The sequence below is a fragment of the Centroberyx affinis genome, unplaced genomic scaffold (genome assembly GCF_046629955.1).
Source record: "Centroberyx affinis isolate AG114_WGS23_722 - 3 ecotype Tasmania unplaced genomic scaffold, CSIRO-AGI_Caff_v1 ptg006410l_1, whole genome shotgun sequence".
NCBI lineage: Eukaryota > Metazoa > Chordata > Actinopteri > Beryciformes > Berycidae > Centroberyx > Centroberyx affinis.
The window spans coordinates 1-20,008 of record NW_027283253.1 but is presented as its reverse complement, the minus strand read 5'-3'; the positions used below and the strand labels follow the sequence as shown (position 1 = coordinate 20,008).

At 40.3% G+C, this 20,008-nt stretch overlaps 2 protein-coding genes across 2 annotated transcripts in view; one reads left to right on the top strand and one right to left on the bottom strand.

The window, feature by feature from the left end:
• Window positions 1-6,845, top strand: part of LOC139638497 (nesprin-2-like) — a 45,113-nt gene extending 38,268 nt beyond the window's left edge. The window contains exons 16-19 of the mRNA XM_071512641.1: window positions 937-1,128; window positions 2,292-2,366; window positions 2,899-2,948; window positions 3,759-6,845. Coding sequence (XP_071368742.1) covers window positions 937-1,128; window positions 2,292-2,366; window positions 2,899-2,948; window positions 3,759-3,969 — 528 coding nt within the window. The 3' untranslated portion in view covers window positions 3,970-6,845. The remainder of the gene's footprint in view (window positions 1-936; window positions 1,129-2,291; window positions 2,367-2,898; window positions 2,949-3,758) is intronic.
• A 2,602-nt stretch (window positions 6,846-9,447) lies between these two features.
• Window positions 9,448-19,712, bottom strand: LOC139638496 (estrogen receptor beta-like). The gene is made up of 4 exons (XM_071512640.1): window positions 19,571-19,712; window positions 13,308-13,491; window positions 10,063-10,407; window positions 9,448-9,553 (listed from the first exon to the last, which is right to left on the bottom strand). Exons 1-4 carry the CDS (start codon window positions 19,674-19,676, stop codon window positions 9,448-9,450), a joined length of 741 nt encoding a protein of 246 aa, XP_071368741.1. The 5' UTR covers window positions 19,677-19,712.
• Window positions 19,713-20,008: the final 296 nt, after the last annotated feature.

The following is a 20,008-nucleotide window of genomic DNA, read 5'->3' as shown; positions in this document are numbered from 1 at the left end:
ATGGGTAGATGACCATTTCAGGGAATCTAAACTGAGACAGTGGCATTTCATGATGTAATTAGCTCAGAGTCACAACACCTGGTATCCATTAACTTAGAAAAAAAACATGTTTGGTGTGCATACAGAGCTGTGGAGCAACGAAAGCTTCGTTTACAGTCAACCACAGGAGAGACGGGTTGTGTGATGTCACCGGCTCTTTAGGACATTCTGGAATTACAATTACTGGAGCAGACGAAAGATAGACTCTGCTCAGAGTGTTACACTGAGAATTAATCCTGTAGTGTTTTTACTGTCATGCCAAATGTAATTGTAGGAAGATATTTTAAAATGTGATGCAAGTTTGTAGCGTTTGAATGAGCCACGAAAATAGCCTGAAAACTTACATTTAATACTTTTGTGAACAGACTCAACAACAGATCCTGCTTTTAAGACAACAAAGCATCCTGGGTCATCATTTTGCTTCTTTTTTTATTCTCCTTCTACACTAGTGTTTAAAAATAAAACTAGATCTCTCCTTAGGGACTATCTCTCCTAAATGGGATCCCTCCACTATGTTCTCTTCTGTCAATAAAAATGCTATTTGGTGAAATTCTGTCCTAAAACATTGGACCAACAGTCAACTGAAAATCTCAGCAGCAGGATCTGATGTTGAATCTGTTCACCAACGTGTTAAATGTCAATTTTCAGTCTGTTCTCTTGCCTCATTCAAATGAACGAGAAGTAAAAATCTGAACTCTACAAACTCGTCCAGCTGCATCTGATCTTGGTGAGGAGATTATATTCTGGATTTCATGGCGGTCAAGAGACGAAAAACCCCCGTGTTAAAACTAAGTGGAATATTGCTTTAAATCCTATAAAAACGTCCACAGTAACCTGTTAGGAGTGTGTGTTGGAGTGTGTTGTGAGGCCTGTGCTCTCTGCCGCCCCCTGCTGCAGGCTCTGCAGGAGGATCTGCGCGGCCGGCAGCGGCGGGTCGCCTCGCTGCAGGACATCTCCTCCCAGCTGCTGCTGGAGGCCACCGGGGACGACAGCCTGGAGGCCAAGGAGAAGGTCCACGTCATCGCCAACAAGCTCCGCCTCCTGCTGCGGCAGGTGGCCGGCGACCTGCACACGCTGCAGGGAAGACTGGTAGGTTTACTGGTTTACCTGTTATGTCTGTCCAAGGAAAGGCTTTTTCTGAGCATGAAGACTGTGGTTCAGCATCGCCCTGCTTTGCTTTCATTCAGTTACACACATTTACGTTTACATGGACAGTAGGGCTGCAACTAACGATTATTTTCATTGTTGATTAATCTGTCGACTATTTTCTCGATTAATCGATTAGTTGTTTGGTCTATAAAATGTCAGAAAATGGTGAAAAATGTGGATCAGTGTTTCCCAAAGCCCAAGATGACGTCCTCAAATGTCTTGTTTTGTCCACAACCCAAAGATATTCAGTTTACTGTCATAGAGGAGTAAAGAAACCAGAAAATATTCACATTTAAGAAGCTGGAATCACAGAATTTTGACTTATTTTTCTTAAAAAATTACTCAAACCGATTAATCGATTATCAAAATAGTTGGCGATTAATTTAATAGTTGACAACTAATCGATTAATCGATTAATCGTTGCAGCTCTAATGGACAGCAATAATCCGACTATTGACCTCATTCTAATCATTCAATAATCCGATGAAGCCGTTTACATGTGTTGCTTATAGAACTATTCCATTCATATTCCTGTTTACATGATGCAGAGCAAAGTCCGATTAACAGGACAAAGGAGAATCACTGGAGACACAGACAGTTCAAGACTTAATTGAAAATGCAAATAGACAAACGTATATATATATATATATATATATATAGATGGGACAGTTTCAGCAAAATCGCCCCAAAATGTTGGGACTTTTTTGTTTTTCTGCTGTCAGTCATCTTTTATCTCTGGAAACAACCTTTTCCAACCTCTGGAAGGCAGAGAGAGCGTCGGATCACCGCTCGAATCCTCCAATAGAGAGTCCTAGTTGGATTAAGGTGTTTACAGTCTGAAATGTCCTTCAATAATGAGACTAAAATCAGAATACTCCACATGTCTTAATATGATTCTGCTTAATCCGACTATGATCTTATTCAGGTAATCAGAAAATTAAAAAAAATTTAAAAAAAAATGGTAATCTTAATTAAGAGCCAAGTCCAAGAGAAGGGTCAAACTGTCACCTCGTCTGGTGTCTGGTGCTGAGGTGAAACCGGTCGGTTGGGTCAGTCTTGTCTTGTCTGATGATGTCACCGTCTGTTTACTGTCTCTGTCTCAGGAAACCTGTCCGTCCGGCTCTGAGATGGACAGCATCGGCCTGGGAACGCTCAGCTCTGCTCTGGTGCTGCACAAGGTACGGCTTCACTGTGTCAGACGCTCCATGTGTTTACATATTATCAAATATTCCAGATACTAGCTCCGACTTTTATTGAACTGAGTACTATAATATTGTAATATCAAACGCACTCATTATGGGGAGTGAGTTAGTTTTCATTTTGGACAGAGGTTTGATTTATTTTGCCCTTTGTGAGATCTGAGTATTGACTAGTTTCTGTTAGCAAGCACTTTGCACTTTTAAATGATATATACAAAAAAAAGTAAATTGGTATTTTGAGACATTTTGAGTTTGGTCTGACATTTGTTTGTTATTTTATTTTACCACAGTTATTTGTTTTGATGCATTTACTGTACATCCAGTATCCATTGTAAGTCATGTACTGCTCAGTATGCATTCACTAATAAAACAAGTGTTAGGGTCATGAGGTCACAGGGTCAGTGTTGTAATTATACACCCAATGAAGTTTAGGTTTTTAGTGGAGCATGCCTATTCTGTCAGTTTCAGTGTTATAATTCACACTAATCCTTTGACTTGTCATCTGCTTCAGGAGGAGGCTGGTCTGGGAGCAGCTGCAGTCGGTCTTCCTGGAACCAGAAGGTAGGAACAATGTTCTGAACAAGTCGCTGCTTCATCGTATCTTTATTCACTAGAATCTGATGTCCTCTCACTTAAAACAACACCTAGTTTATCTTGTTGAGTGCAATGAAACAATGGCTGGTGCCGTGTGAAAACCTAGTAATTTCCATCATTTTCATGTTTTCACTTCAAGGTTTGCATGGTACTGTATGACAGTCAATCTGACAAACCACTTTGTTTTGTTAATTATTGAAAAGATGAGTTCTTGGAGAGCATGCAGATTAAAGGGTCATTTAGTAATCTATTACCTTTATCGACCTTTTGTGACGCTCTGTCCAAATCTGTATTGATCAGTAACCGCATCAATCTCTGGCATGCATATTATATTCCTTTTGTGCTATGGAGTAGTAAAAATCTTACTTATTGCCCGTTTATGTACATATTCACCAGTGGCAAGTCACACTGAAATGAAAAGTGACTTTTTTTGCCTTTTAAGCTCATTGTAACTACAGACCATACACATATTTGATGACAAAAAAAATGACAAAAGTATTATTTTATTGTATTGTTTTATATCAAAATCTCATTACTTTTACTTCCTGGAAAACAGAAAATCTTTAGTGGCGACATAAAAATTCCAACCCTCCAATCAAATCAAACTGCCTTTCTCTAACTGATTTCCCATTCGTTTCCACTTTTGACTGATCCCTCCCTGCGTTATGTCCCATCCCAACATCCTACAACAGTAGATACATCACATTATGGAAGCCAGGTGCATCTGTTTCACTGTGACTTTTAACATCACCATCCATCCTCTCTGTCCACCCCCAGGGAGGAGAAGCGGGATTCGTCCCCGGACCGGCCCTTCTTCCGGCGGGTGCTGCGCGCCGCCTTCCCCCTGCACCTGCTGTTCCTGCTGCTGCTGGTCCTGGCCTGCCTGGTGCCTCTGTCCGAGGAGGACTACAGCTGCACACTGTCCAACAACTTCGCCCGCTCCTTCTACCCCATGCTGCGCTACACCAACGGCCCTCCGCCCACATGAGCCTGCCACGCCGTCTTCCCAGTTCACCAGCTGAAACTCAAACTGGACTCCACTCCTGAACAGTGTTGAGGTGCAGGTCTGACGCGCTCTTCCAAAAAAAAAGAAGCACCGCTCTTCATCCCCGAAGGCCCTGCGACTGCAAGGGCGCCACTTTGTGTGTGTGTGTGTGTGTGTGTGTGTGTGTGTTTTTTTTTAAGTCTACATTTTATCAGTGTATTTAAAAATGTATTTATTTATTGTCTGTGGAGCTCATGTCGGTGTGGAGCTCTGCAGAGAAACAAACAGAAGCCATATCACTGGTTTGTTTTGAAGTAATGTGGTTTTTATATGTCGAACAGATCCGCCAGCAAACGTCCCCATCGAATAGTACAAAGAGAAGTTTCAAGATTTATTTTGATATCTCTATTTTGGTTTTTTTTGTATTATCACAATAGTCTGTGGGATATAATTGTAATGATAAAGGACAGTTATTACCAAAGCATTCAGAAATGGAGGAGCACACTAGCCATTTTCTACCACAACTGCTGTTTTTACCGTTTTTCATAGGACAGCCACCTGTGGATAGCACATTTTGTACATATCGACTGGAAAGAGGTGTGGGTTTTTTTTTTGTTGTTTGTTTGATTTAGAGCTATGTACACTGTCAGATGTGATTTTTTTAAAAATTGAATAATGGTAGTGACTCATCTGCAGACATGCCTTTCTATAGCCAGTGGGTTTGAGAAGAGAAATCTGTCATTTTAAGCTGCCGTATTTTATCAGATAACAATGTACTTTTGACTGTGTTCTTATTGGTGCATTTTGTATATAATGGCAAACTACTGAAAAAGAATAGGTAAATTATTGATGATAATGTGTATGAATGTGTGTGTGAGTGTGGCTTTGAAACCCCATCACACCTGGGTCAAAGATTATTTCTGTTTTAACCTGCCTGGAATACAGGATAGTCTGTGGGATATACTTATAAATAGTTATATATATATATAGGACAATACAATAAGTGCCACAAACCATAGACATTTGCAGAAAAGCATGTGAAGGTCCTTTAGCATACAAACTATTTTTCTTATCCATATCAGACTAATGCATTTTGGCATTGGATTGCTGTTATTCCAGTAGTTTTCATGGATTTTTTGGAGGCCAGAATGATAAATGACTTTCAAATACTTTCCTTTGATTATGTAAACTTAATGGCCAGTTTTTTTTGGAAGCCATTTTGGAGATTTTGGCAGAACACTCAACCAGAAGGCTTTCAATTTAGCATGCTTTTCTGTGATTGACACAGTAACCGTCACCCAGGTTAAAAGACTTCTTTTCAAATGCTGTTTGATCCAGGTCCGACCCCCATATCTACAGTGTGTGTTTATTACCTGAATGCTGCTTTATAACACTTCCTCTCATGCAGCTGAAAGTCTGATGCCGTTGCGTCAGACTTGGAAGTTCAGAACGTGAATGTAAGCGATCCTTTGGGCATTGAATGTAGTTGTGTACATGCACAATCAAAGATTATTAATGTTAAAGGAATAGTTCACCCAAAAAAAATGAAAATTCTGTCATCATCTACTCACCCTCATGCCAAATGAAACACAGGTGAAATTTGTTAGTCCATATAACACACAGGGAGGCTGCCAGCACAACTTGGTAGCAGCCTTCTCCAAAACAACTGAAGTCAATGGGGACCTGTTCTTTAGAGTTCCAACTGGCACGAGGGTGAGTAGATGATGACAGAATTTTCATTTTTGGGTGAACTATTCCTTTAACGTTGATCACTTATAATGTTAACGTTAATATTAATAATCATAAATATTATAGAGAGGATTCTGTATAAAAATCAGACTCTGGCTTTCTAGGTTTACGCACATTGACATGTCAATGGTGGAAAAGTGAAAGTAAAGCCTTGGTGGTGTGGAGTGTAAAATGAGCTAAACACACTGGGTACAAAATACAAAGACCACCTGCTCTTTCCTTGAAACAGACTGACCAGCAGAATCAGGTGAATCTATGATCAAAATGTTTATTTCACCTATTAGATCCACTTCAGTCATGAGGGGAAGGTGCAGGTGAAAGACAGGGTTTTTAAGCTTCGAGACGACGGAGACATGAACTGTACGACTGTGAGGATTATATTATAATATTGTTCCTAATATTTTGTACACTCAGCGTATGCAGAACATCACTTGTATTAGGTTGTGTGTTTAATCTCAGCCACAAACTCTGTGCTCAGAAGGCCAATAGAACAGAAACAAAACAACAATGGTGTGTACAGTTTGATTTATTTTGTGGATGCTTATTTATGGGATGTATAGATTGTCATTTTTGATTGACAATAAACCTTGTTTGCCATGATTTGCAGTTGTGTGTGTGTATTGTGTCGCTGGATTAGAGAAAGACCCAGATTAAGGACTGGGTTTGGCCTATGACATTTGACAAGAACTACGGTGAAGACATGACTGTGTGTGTGTGTGTGTGCATGCATGTACAAGCCACAGACAGTAAGAAAGAGAGGAGAGGATGTATATGTCTTCTAGGCAGTAGTTGGATGGTTCGGCACTAAGGCTACATTTACACAGCTAGGTGAAGTGACAAGATTTGATCTTCTGGTCAAAGTCTATAGTTGTGTATGTGGCACGGGTGATGGCTGGACTTGGAACTGTTTATTCAAACTCTGGAGCGTTTCCTCCTTCAGTTTGGTGCGTTTGAGCAGATGAGAACAACGGCATTCGAACTCTGGTGGCACCAAATAAAAGCAACGAGACAAAATGAAGCAAGGGTTAAACTGATGCTCATATTCAGCTATTTCATAATGAATTAGCCACAGTAAGTGTAACAGTAGAATATGCTTTAAAGATCATCAGCATAACAAGCAGTAAAATGGACTGGTTTATTGGTAGTATTGGTTTTATATTTAAATATTCCGGTAACACTTTACAATAAGGGTCACTAAGGTAAGGGTTAGTTAATGCTTAATAAGCATTAACTAACCCTTAACAGTTAACTAATGTGAAATTTACTAATGGTGTTCATGTTAACTAAGGTATTAATTTATACATTATTTAATAGTTTATAAAGATGATGTATAAATGTATAAATTAATACCTTAGTTAACATGAACACCATTAGTAAATGATTACCAGACACATTAGTTAACTGTTAATGCTTATTAAGCATTAACTAAGCCTTAACTTAGTGACCCTTATTGTAAAGTGTTACCAATATGCCTAATTGGTACTTTACAACATGTGGAAACAGAATAGGTTGAAATGGCCACTGCATGTAAACTATGATGAAATGGACAATGCTCTTTACTCCATCATGTCTTTCTATGTTATGTTATAAGGTAATCCCCCACTGGTAAAGAAGCATTCCAGTAGTGATGCTATTTGCAATATCACAGACATCATGATTGAAAATGTCCAAAATTCAAGTGCCAAATCAAATGCCAGGCCCCAAACTTTTAAACTTTTAAGCTTTTGAACTTTTGAATGGCAGTGTATCTCCTTTTTATCGTTTATTTTGTAATTGTGTTTCTTCTTCACGTTCTTCTGTGTTTAGTTGCATGTCTGTTTGTTTTCTAGTTGTAGCCATTTATCCCCTGTATTACCTTATATTCCCTTTTTTTGTTATTTTTTATTTATTATGTTTATTATTCAACTGTTTTATTTATTTGATTGTGGTAAATTCTGCATTATTGTTTTTGGGGTTTTATTGTATGTAAAGCACTTTGTAAACTTTGCTTTTAGAAAAGTGCTAAACAAATTAAGTTATTATTATTATTATTACTACTCTACAAATCAAGATTCATTGACTGACTGATTGATTGATGCAGCTCAGCCCGTCAAACTAAACCAGTCATGTGATTCACTGACGGAACGAATCAGTATTTGTCCAAACGTCATAATTCACATGATTTTCTCTGCACCAAAGCAAGCATTGCACTGGTTTAGATACAACTGCCTGGTGAGTTTGCCTCAGAGCTTCGGTGTCAAAGTGAACATCACTAGCTACCAGAATCAAGCCTAAGTAGCTAGCTAGTAGCTAACCAGCAAGTAAGCTAACTTCCTTGCTACATTAAAACAGTCGTTGCAGTTGTTCCTGAGATTGCTAGCTAATTTGAACACTTTTAGGTCTATATGAAGTCCTCACAGTTTGATGTCTGTCTTCTGGGTTTGTATTCCCCACCCCAAGCGTGATGTGAGATCAAAATGGCCGCTGGAATAAGGTCAATAAGTGATATCTACTCTTACAAAAGGTTTGAAACCACCTACAAAAGCATTAATGACAAAAGATTCAAACAAATTATGGTACATTTTAGAGGACTGGTAAGTTGACAAAATGATAACGCTTTTACAGGGTGAATCCTCTGTATTTCAGAGAATGATGAACGTCACATATAATAATCATTTATAATAATTTAATAATTTTCTCCCCTCAAATGGATAAATAGTATTTTGGAGAAGAACTCATATGCAGCTGCTTGCTACCAACAACTTCTTGCTAAATCTAGAATCATTATTGTTGTACATAAATGTGCATAATGTGAATTATATTGTATTTTGCATGTTTGCTGGTGGCAACAAGTGCTTTCAACGCAATTCAAATCTGATTCCAGATTTTCCAGTGGATTCCCTCTTTTTGCACTATAGTGAAAAGAACAGATCCGTGCCACATGTGGTCTGAAATTTCAATTTCTTTGTTGTTTTTGCACCTATTTTTTTGCACCTAACTGCTGTAAATCCAGCCTTAGTTTTTCCACACGAACAGGAATGGAGGCTGGGCTAACAGTCTTATTGAAAGGCCACATACTGTTGCTTCTTGACTTGTGTTTGACACTTCTGTTGGTACAAAGAGAGAGCACTGCGTTTACAAAGAGAGTAGAAAAAATCCTGAATGAACAGCCACCGATTACAACACAGAGTCACACTGGTGTGTACACCGAAGCATAGGACAGGAGTAGTGGGGGAAAAAACAGCATAGCACGATGTTATGGAAAACATGGCCCTTTCCATAGCTGTATGTCTATATCTAGTGTTATGGATATGGATGTTAAGTGTGTTGACCACATGCACCTGTAGGTAAGTCACTGTAGATGGCATGGTTTGTTCTGAACATTACACCAAGGTGAAAAAAAGAGATACAAAGTACTGTATATTAAAAAAGAGCACAGTTTGACTGGCAGCGGCTCAGCGATGCTCGTGACCACCGAGTGCACGTTCACGAGAAATATTACACACACAAAATATACATTCAATCAAAAAAACACTTCAATTCACTGTTAAAAACATGTTTTCCCATAGACCAAAAACATCTTAAACACAATATTTACCTCACAACAGCACTTTCTGTTTTTTTTTTTTTGTCAATCTTTTCTCGATCCTTTGGGGGATTTGACTCCCGCCTCCTAGAAAGCTGTTATGGTTCAGTCCCAGCTTCTCAGCTTCTCTCTTTTTAGTCCAGTCACCCCTACAAGGTGGTCCAGTCTCAGATGGTTTCCATGCCAACTTGATTTGTGATGATGTAGTCCGTCGCTTCCGCCAAGAGAGCCGCATCGCCTGCATCCACCGGCCACTGCTCTGAGTGGACGAAACTGGAAGAAAGGAAGTGATTGATTGGTTGATTGACTGATTTTTGATCGGTTGGATAGATAGATGGATGGATGGAAGGATGGAAGGATGGAATGGTTCTAAAAACAGCAATCTACAGAAAGTTAATTTTCGTAGCGTTTTTTTTTAGAGGGCGGAAGTACTTGAGTATAGGAAGCCAGCGCACACACATGACAACACACTGACCATGAATTCAGAGAAAAAAGCTTCTGCACACTGTCTCCAAAGCAAGTTTCAGAGGCTGCAATAAATGTGAAACTGGCATTGGAAGCTTTTTTCTTTGAATTAGAAGGCAGAAGTCTTACTTGTCCCATGTGAATAGGGTTTTAGTTTTAGTTTAGTTAAGTCTTTCACATGAACATGCAAATGATAAAACACTTAAAAGCAACTCCAAATGATGTATTTCTCTGGTGTTCTTTCTTTCTGTGTTCTTTTCATTTCATAAATGTGTGAAAACGTACTTAGCTTAGTTATTAGCTTAGTCAGAACTTACTCATGACTCTCTGCAGCCATGTGAGCCTGCACCTCTAAGCTCTGAGGCGGAGGTGGAGGCTGGAGGGGCTGAGCCTGCAGGTGTGTGTCCAGGATGGGGGTTTCAGCCGGGGCAGGAGGAGGGACGGCGGTCTGGTCGGAGGCGGTCTGGTCCGGGCCGGGCCTTGGTCCGGGCTGGGGCCGGGGCCGGGGGGGCTGGTCGGGGTAGCTGTCGGAGCCGGGCGAGGACGGCGACATGTGGCTGCTGCTGCTGGAGGTGCTGGCGTCCAGCATCTCCAGCAGCAGGTCGTACACCAACACCACGTTCTTCCTCTTCATGGTGGACAGATGGTCCATGCCTTTGTTACTGCAGAGACAGCAAAGAGCAAAGTGAACCTCAGACAGCACAGGTGTAAATTATACATACTGTATTACAGATCATTACTATATGGATATAGTAAGCGTTAAAGCCGCGCATAACTTGAGTTGGTGGCGGCGGCCATTCATGACCCATGCACTTCCATCAACTTTTACAAAAGACACTTTTCTGTTTTAAAAAAATAAAAAATTTTATTTGTTTGTTATTGTCTTTTCTACTATGCTGAACAAAAATATAAATGCAACATGTAAAGTTTTTGTCCCATGTTTCATTAGCTACAATAAAATATCCCATCCACGAAAAGCTTATTTCTCGTGCACAAATGTGTTTACATCCCTGTTAGTGAGCATTTCTCCTTTGCCAAGAATTTATTTCAATCGAATGATTGTCTTATATGAACTGTAACCAAGTCAAATCTTTAAAATTATTAAGTATATTTTTGTTCAGTACATGTTGTCCTATTCATTGTTTATGTAACCACGCTTTTTGTATTATAACATAGCACACTGTCATTCACAAGTGCTCTTATATTGCTGTTAATTTATGTGTGGAAAACTCAAAGTTTAGAAAAAAAAGAAGAAAACTTTAATTAATATACTAAACTAATACAAACGTTAACCAAACATGCATCTAAATTAATATTCAAATCGAACACAAACAAAAAACACGTAATTAAAGTGTGTGGGCTGCCACCTACTGAAGTTGCCCATGGCTTTAACTCTGGAAGCTAAAACATTTACGTCACCATCTCAGCTGCCCTACACTTCACTTTGCCCACACTCCTTCACCTGTCTCATGAAGGAGCCTCATGAGAAAAAAAAATTAGAAGCATAAATCATCAGCAAGTGCATGCCAGTCGAAATATCAATAGGCTGAAACAGTGACATATAATTTAGAAATTAAGATAGTTAACATAAGAAACATCAGAACCTGACTTCTTTTGATGGCTACAACACAGAGACAGAAAGATAAATGATACATCAACAGCTTGATAGATGCTAAATAGTTAAAAGATATATACTGTAGATATGAATATAGCTGATAGATATATAGATTTGAACTATGACAGAAGAACAAAAGAGACATTAACAGTCCATAAAGCATAAAGCAGCAGGAGTATATCTCATGTTTCATAAGGCAACTTGATGCAGACCTTTAGCATGGTGAAATGCCCATGGATTCCCCTCTGTCCCAGGCTAGCTGTAACTGTACGGCTCCCTGACAGGGACAAAATTATATCTGAAAATGGTTTCAGCTATCTGAACCCTGAACTCTCTCTTACTGCCAGGTTCTGGAAAAAAAAATCCTCAAAAGCTCCTCTTCACTGCAGATATAATCCAGCTGCTGCAAAATCAAGCGCTCCCTGTAAGTGTGTGTGTGTTATGTAGTGTGTCTCCTGTGTGTGGCTTGTGGCGTGTGTGTGTGTGTTCCTGTATGCATGTGTGTGTGAGTGTGTACTAGAGCTGAACAATTAATCGAAAAAACAAAGTACAAATCGCAATATGAACTTCTGCAATTTCCAAATCACAGAGGCTGAAATAAATTACTTAAACACTGGATTTGTGAACAAGGAGTTTTAGAGCTGCAGGTAATCTTTGGTCCACGAATCAAAACCTTTCATCAGACTCAACTCAGTAAATCCTGCTCACTAACATCTATTTCTTTTTAAAAACAATTTAAAAATTTATGACAAGAAAAACTTGATATGTGATGATATGAATCGCAGTTTATATCACAATATTCTGTCAAATAATCGCAATTAGATTTTTTTTCAGCCCTAGTGTGTACTAGTCCAAGGGAATAGAGAAATAAAGTCTAGTAGTGTGTTCATGTCTACAAGCATATCACTGCTGCCTGGAGAAAGCCTTGCATCTCCAAAATGTCAACTGTTCATCAACTCAGAAAAACAGCTTTGTTTTTAGTTTGACCGCCATGCAGTTTGGAGTTTATCCAATAGGGTTTGATAGGATTTGATAAAGACAAGACGGGACATAGAGTTTCTTAACCCATAGAAGACAAAATAATCATATTAAAGGTCCATATTCTCCACTCTCCAGTGTTTTATTTTCTGTCTTGAGGTCCATTCAAAGCTGTGTGTGTGGTGTCATGCACCAAAAACGCTCTCAATCCATTTTTACACGTTCATTTTCCAGCATCTCTCCGAGCCTTACCGAGAACAGGCTGTTGCTGTCGCTGTGTCTTTAAGGCTTATTAATATTAATGACCCCTCTGTTCCGATTGGCTAACCGTTTCAAGAGTGAAACGTGAGACACCGCAGCCCGGCAGTGACAGGTAGGGAAAACTCTCCGGTAATAAACAATGACAACCGCTCAACCGCTTTGAAAAAAACACTTTGTTAGTCTATTATTTCTTACAAAAATGATAATGAGCGAACCTTTGTGACGTCACAAAGTTACGGAAGTCCAAACGGCTCGTTTAGAGGCTCGCTGCACTAATATGGATTGTGTGGATTTAGTTGGCGGTCGTGCGTTTTGATACATTCACCATGTTTAGATAGACCATCCAACTCCTTTATCATCATAGAGGCAAGGGGAGTCCTGTTTTACACCAGATGGGACCTTTAAAGTCACACTGAAAGCTCATTCTATCACACCATATACCTATTTGACAATTTATGCCCAAAAAAAAAAAAGACAAAACAAAATATTTTCTTGTATTCTTCTTGTAAATCTCATTACTTTTACTTCCTAGGAAACAGAAAATGGTAGCATCATCGTGTACCAGGAGGTGTAAATAAAAATCCCAACCAATAAAACCATATGGGACCTTTAAAACATGAAGATCACCAAAATTGGAGTCACAAGTTTTTAAATATATGCCTTTTCAATCGTTTGCGCTGTATTCCACTGCTGTGTCCCTGTCTGTACCTGACGTGTCGGATGTGGGACAGCAGCATGGTGAGGTGTCCCAGGCGCAGGGTCTGCTGCTGGGACGACAGGCCCAGTTTGGAGATGGCCCAGACCAGAGCGTCGATCACAGAGTCCAGCAGCCGCAGCAGCTTGTTCCTGCTCTCCAGCTCCTCGGCCGTCTCCGGGGAGCTGCTGCAAATATCTGCAGGAACACACACACACACACACACACACACACACACACACACATCAGAGCCCGGGGACGCTTCAACAGGACGGACATGCTGGCTGTGTTTACATTAGAGGTGGACTGATGATACTGGACTTTTGTTAAATGTCAGATGTCAGGTAGTCATGTGGTCCACTGCTGATATGATGGAGGTTCCTGCCTGGCCTCAGCTGCAGGAAAACTGTCTGGAAAACCTGCAGTGAAATTAGATTTTCTTTGCACATTTTGTTAATTAATTTACTTGTTCAGTTAAGTTTTTTTGGTCTAAATGCTCTTCCACTCTGAGAAGAATCAATACAAAATATCAGCTATTGGTATCTTCAATACAAATATATTGTTATGGGCAGTGGTGGAAAGTAACTAAGTACATTTACTCAAGTACTGTACTTAAAGGGTAACTTCGGTATTTTTCAACCTGGACCCTATTTTCCCAACTGCGGGTGTCTAAGAAACTAATGGGGACAACAATTTTTGAAATTGGTCCAGTATTGAGCGAGATCGCTTCAGCCGGCAGCCGCGAAACAGGCTGCGATGTAATCCGACGGGGCAAATGCACACCGTCAATGTACGTCCACTAAAAGTGCTTGTTTTTGCCACTGACTGGCTCAGATTGTTATTATAAGTGTCTGACACAATATGGAAAGGACCCTATACAGAAATGAAACGTACTTCCTTACCTTTAGCTTGATCCCGTCTGTGTGTAACCAAGTCTCGCCCAAGTCCCGCGAGAGCTTAGTTGTTGCAGGAAGTCACCTGTGGAAACGTGAGTGAGAGTTGGAGAGAGGAGTGCTACCGGGAGGAGTTTGTTGTGTTGGAGTACAGAGATCGTAGCTCAGTGTTATCTAAAAGATTTTCTAAGTCATGACTGAATATTTACCTGATTTCGACAACGTGGAAGAGGCCTTTGAATTCGATGGCGGCCCGTATTTATTTGAGCCAGAGTATACGGATGAAGAGCTCCTACTCATTGAAGAGCTACCATCATCATTCATTGCCAGTAAGTATCTCTATGATAGCCTATCTGCTAATGTATAGGATATACAAATGTAGGCATAAAAGTGGTCTTATAGGTCGTATAATAGATAAGCATAAATATGACATTTTTACACCACGCACACACACTTTGGCAACAATATTACACAGATAATTTCAGCTTGTTGATATCACTTATTGTATTATTATGAATGTCAACTGCTGAAAAGGGGAAATGCATCTATATACATATTTTATAATCAATCATGACTCAGTTGATAGGCTATTTTACACATACTGGCTAGCTCCGCCAAGGAGGTTATGTTTTCGGTGCCGTTTGTTTGTTTGTCTGTCAGCAGGATTACGGAAAAAATACTGGCCCGATTTTCATGAAACTTGGTGGAAGGGTGTAGCATGGGCCAAGGAAGAACCCATTAAATTTTGGAGCGGATCTGGATCCGACTCACGAACAAACAATAATAGCATGAACCTTGGCGGAGGTCTGCGCTCTCCGAGTGCCTTTCTAGTTTAGTGATTGTTTTCGCCGTGTGTACTGATGCCAGGACAACACAATAACTTTAGCTAATAACATTACCTCCACTCTGTCTGCAGCAGGTCTCTCCACTCTCGGGACAGCATTTTTCTTTAGGAAAAAGTGCTTTGGGATAGGATTTCGTCTCCTCTTTGGCTGGCTGTAGTCATCCCGGTCAAAATGGTCACTGCAGACCCGATGGTCTGCAAGGCACAGCGTATGGACAGGAGTGTTGGCATCCATTTGTAGCACAACTAGCCACAACTTCAGCGGGTCACTGTCCAACAAAGGCAGTCTGTGAAAGCTGCGCGAAGTGTTGCGCGACATTTTGTTGGCACAATTCAGAAATGCGCAAACACGAACCATTGTTTTGTTTTTGTTGTTTTTTTTTAGATCTTTTAGATAACGCTAAGCTACGATCTCTGTACTCCAACACAACAAACTCCTCCCGGTAGCACTCCTCTCTCCAACTCTCACTCACGTTTCCACAGGTGACTTCCTGCAACAACTAAGCTCTCGCGGGACTTGGGCGAGACTTGGTTACACACAGACGGGATCAAGCTAAAGGTAAGGAAGTACGTTTCATTTCTGTATAGGGTCCTTTCCATATTGTGTCAGACACTTATAATAACAATCTGAGCCAGTCAGTGGCAAAAACAAGCACTTTTAGTGGACGTACATTGACGGTGTGCATTTGCCCCGTCGGATTACATCGCAGCCTGTTCGCGGCTGCCGGCTGAAGCGATCTCGCTCAATACTGGACCAATTTCAAAAATTGTTGTCCCCATTAGTTTCTTAGACACCCGCAGTTGGGAAAATAGGGTCCAGGTTGAAAAATACCGAAGTTACCCTTTAAGTACAATTTTGAGGTACTTGTACTTTACTTGAGTATTTCCATTTTATGCTACTTTGTACTTATACTCCACTACATTTTAGAGGGAAATATTGTACTTTTTACTCCATTACATTTATTTCACAGCTATAGTTACTAGTTACTTTTCAGATCAATATTTTATATTTAAAACATTTGATCATCTTTATAAAATAACTATAAAATAGCATTGTTATAGATTAGACTACCCAAAAGTATAGCTAAATTGTTAAGATTAGCTTCACGTTGACAACTTTAAAATGCTGCTTACATGTACATGTATGTCAATAAATCAGTATTAATATTCCAATAATTTATGAAAAATATAACTCTCTAAATGGGGACAGTTTGCATAATGAGTACGTTTACTTTGATACTCTAAGTACATTTTGCTGCCAATACTTATGTACTTTTACTTAAGTAAGATTTTGAATGCAGGACTTTTACTTGTAATGGAGTATCTTTACATTGTTGTATTGCTACTTTTACTGAAGTAAAAGATCTCAGTACTTCTTCCACCACTGGGTATGGGTATTGGCCTTAAAAGACCCATATTACCCTCGTTTACATTCAGTAACCCAGCTACTGGTCATACACTGGTTTCATTCAGGTCAAGTTGTTTACATGAACTTTTGATGCCCTGCAACTGAGTCTCCCTGTTGCCATGAATAAACCAGGTAAGACAATATTCCTGCAAAAACAATATGAAAAAGATGCGTGAAAAAGTCAGCAGCTGCCCTGTCCTTATTTGATTGAGGAAAGTTGCTTCTAATACAGGGGAAAGAAAGGATGATCCCAATAGGCAAGTACTGCTCACCACCATGTTTTTTGTTGACATACAAAATTCTGTATGTATATGCTGTGTGAGTTTGTGCAGACGATGAAAACAAAAAGTAAAAGTGATAACATGTTTCCGTGCCACAGTAACCTGTTTTAAATGGGAGTAAGCCAGGCATTTTAAGCCAATTTCTCATAATTGGAGTATGAGCTGAACCAGGTTATTATAATGTTTACATACACTGCCCATCAAAGGTTTGGGGACACCTACAGTAGCTTTTGAAAATGTTTAATAAATCAGCATGTTTTCTTTTTTGCTTTGCAATAACTTGACCCCATTAAAGACAAGCTGGGTTTAGTCTGAGAAAAAAATAAATCATACATGTAAATATTTGTGATGATAACACTAAAACAATTAAACTATACGTTCATCCAAAAAAAAATTCACTTTGATGAACATGAAGCTGCTTGTTGAAGAAATAGATCCAGGATAAGATTAGGAAATATATATTTTATGTTAACAAATGTATTGCAGACATGTTTTTTCCAAAACTAAACCAAAAGCTGAACTCTCTGTGCATGTAAACAGGGCAGTAATCTGCTGTAGTGATCAGGCTTGTGACCCTCTGGATACGGGACGGTCTCTCTATCCGTCCTGCCACAGTAAACGTTCTGTTTAAGATCCTAAAAGGCTTGATCATGGACTTCTTATTATTCCTTACTAGAATTTATAACCTCCTCCTCCCCTTGTCTCCTCTCCTCTCTCCTCCTCTCCTCTCCTTGTCTCCTCTCCTCTCCTTTCCTCCTCTCTCCTTGTCTCCTCTCTTATCCTTGTCTCCTCTCCTCTCTCCTCTCCTCTCCTCTTTCCTCCTCTCTTCTCTCCTCTCCTTGTCTCCTCTCCTCCATGGTGGAACACATAAACACACAAACCGCTCTCCAATTATAGCAGTGGGATGAAACACTAGAGGGCAGTGGAGAAAACGCATTTCCTAAGCTCCTCTATAAATCACCCCCCCCCCCCCCCCCCAAACAGGACAGAGTTGAGCCATACCTTCCATCTGTCCAACTTAATAAATTCTGCAATTCCTCCCTGTTCTCTTGACTTTTTAGACTTGATTTTACTTCTTGCACAATTTGTACTCTTTTTTTTTCACCCCAGCTGCAGTGGAGCAGAGTCAACAGAGAGTCTGGCAGCGGCTGTGTGTGTGTGTGTGTGTGTGTGTGTGTGTGTGTGTGTGTGTGTGTGTGTGTGTTAGGAGGAGTAGTGAACTTTGTGAGGACGCTGAGAGGTCAGTCACCTCGATCAAACCTGGATGGGTGGGGTGGATGGTGAGGGTTGAGGCGGGTTGGAGTGGGGGTGGGTGGGGGTCTGGGGGGTGGGGGGGGGTGGGGGGGGGTTGGGGGTGCTGGTGGGGGGGCAGTGGGAGAGGACACTGTGACCGCTGGGATCCCATGAAAGGTTAAAAAACAAAAGCCTTCTTCACAGGTCATTTAATCTGGAGCTGAGTCGTAACAACATCTCATTTATCTTCAAACTGCTGGAAAGTTCTGCCAGCTGAGTGACATCACTTCACACGTCACCGACCCGACTGTTTCAAGAATTTGTGACATCATCTTTGACACCAGCGGAGGGATCTGCTGTCTTCTGAGATATCGTCACTTCAGTTTCAAGAGAGTAATTGAAAAAAGCGAGACTGCATCGGCTCTTTTTTGCCCCGGGCCAATTTCTCCCCTCGTTTTGACATAAATAATGTTTTCGGTTTCGATGGCTGATTGGTTGACGTTGTTGATATATTTTGCCATTTGGCCATATTTTGCAGTGCAGTTTGGGAAAGTTACGGTTCAGCAAGCTCTCAACAGGAACACGCACCAAAAAAGGTGAAAACTGTCATCCATGACTGTACAGTATGTCTCATTCAGGTGCTGTTTATCTGACCGTGGTACCAGTCGATTTCAAGTCATTTCCCTGGGTGGCAGAAGTTGTAAAAGGATTGTTCTCATGACTGTTTGGTGGATTCTTGTGGAAGCTCAGCTAACAAATTTACTTCATACTTCACTACATTTTTAGCTGCTAACCTGAACCCACAGCCTGGCTCAGATTAGCCCAGCGAGCTAAACCTCCCATCCAGAAACCTGAGACGGAGCTGAACAACACGCTCCAGTCAGGATGACCTCAAACTTTGAGCGTTGTTTTATTGGTTGCCAGATATGTCACTCGAACGAGGGCAGGCAGGGTCATTAATGTGCTAAACCAAGCAGGTCATCTATTACTTTTAAAACGTTTTTTTTTTTGTTTTTTTTACATGTTGTAAAGTGCCATTTATTACCCAGTTCTGCCTTTTATAAACTGAATCGGCTGTAATGTTTCACACCTGCTGACGTTTGGTCTCTCTCTACAACGACAAAACGATAAGAAAAAAAAATCACTAGAACCTCCTCAACAGTGAATCAATCCAATAGTTATATGCATTGGAGACACTACAATAATTGTTGTACAATAAATGTTTTTTAGGTTTTCAGAAGTTGTAAAGTTAGTCAAAGTGCATTATACATTTTTTTTTTAGCTCTTTCTCGTCACTTTTTTGAGCGGAAAGATAGCAGCAATCTTGTTTAAGATATAATAAATGCCATTTTAAATAAGTTCAGATTCCATTTTAAATTCATTATGGTTCGAATTTTTTTAATTTTAGTTCTTTTTTTGGAAGGAAATCAGACTGTTTCAATACCAACAACAAAGCAGAGGGATCCACTTCTCTGGGTTACGCATAAAACACAATGGAGTGCTGATTGTATTAGAGAGGGTTTGTTGCTCGCTGCACACCAAGTCAACCGTCTCTCTGGAAATAGAGACGCTGTAAAGACTTAAAGTAAAGTTTTTTTTTTGCGTCAGTAGAACTCACTGGAGTTGAGGAGGATCATGGCCTTCAGGCAGACGTACTCCTCCCTCTGCAGCTTCAGCTCGCGAAACCGAGAAATGGCTGCCAGCAGCATGTCGAAAATCTCCATGATGCCCTCCACACAATGGCCCTCCTCCCTGGAGAGAGAGAGAGAGAGAGAGAGAGAGAGAGAGAGAGAGAGAGAGAGAGAGAGAGAGAGAGAGAGAGAGAGAGAGAGCGAGAGAGATGAGAAGGAGATAAAGTAAGAGGAAGAGACAGGTAGAAAGACAGGAGGGGACAAAGGGAATACGTGGAGAAATGGGGGAGAGAATGAGAAAGTGCGGATGAGAGAGACAAAGTGGAAGAGAGACAAATGAATAAGGTGAGAGAGAGAGGGAGAGAGAAAGAAAGATGAGAAGGAGAGGCATAGAAAGGTAAGGGGAAACAACGCAATTAAGTGAG

Coding starts and splice junctions, on each gene's coding strand:
- LOC139638496 (XM_071512640.1), bottom strand. CDS start 19,676: ATGGAGATTTTCGACATGCTGCTGGCAGCCATTTCTCGGTTTCGCGAG. Junction 13,492..19,570: donor CATGATCCTCCTCAACTCCA/GTGAGTTCTACT, acceptor GTGTTCCTGCAG/ATATTTGCAGCAGCTCCCCG. Junction 10,408..13,307: donor TCCCACATCCGACACGTCAG/GTACAGACAGGG, acceptor CTGTCTCTGCAG/TAACAAAGGCATGGACCATC.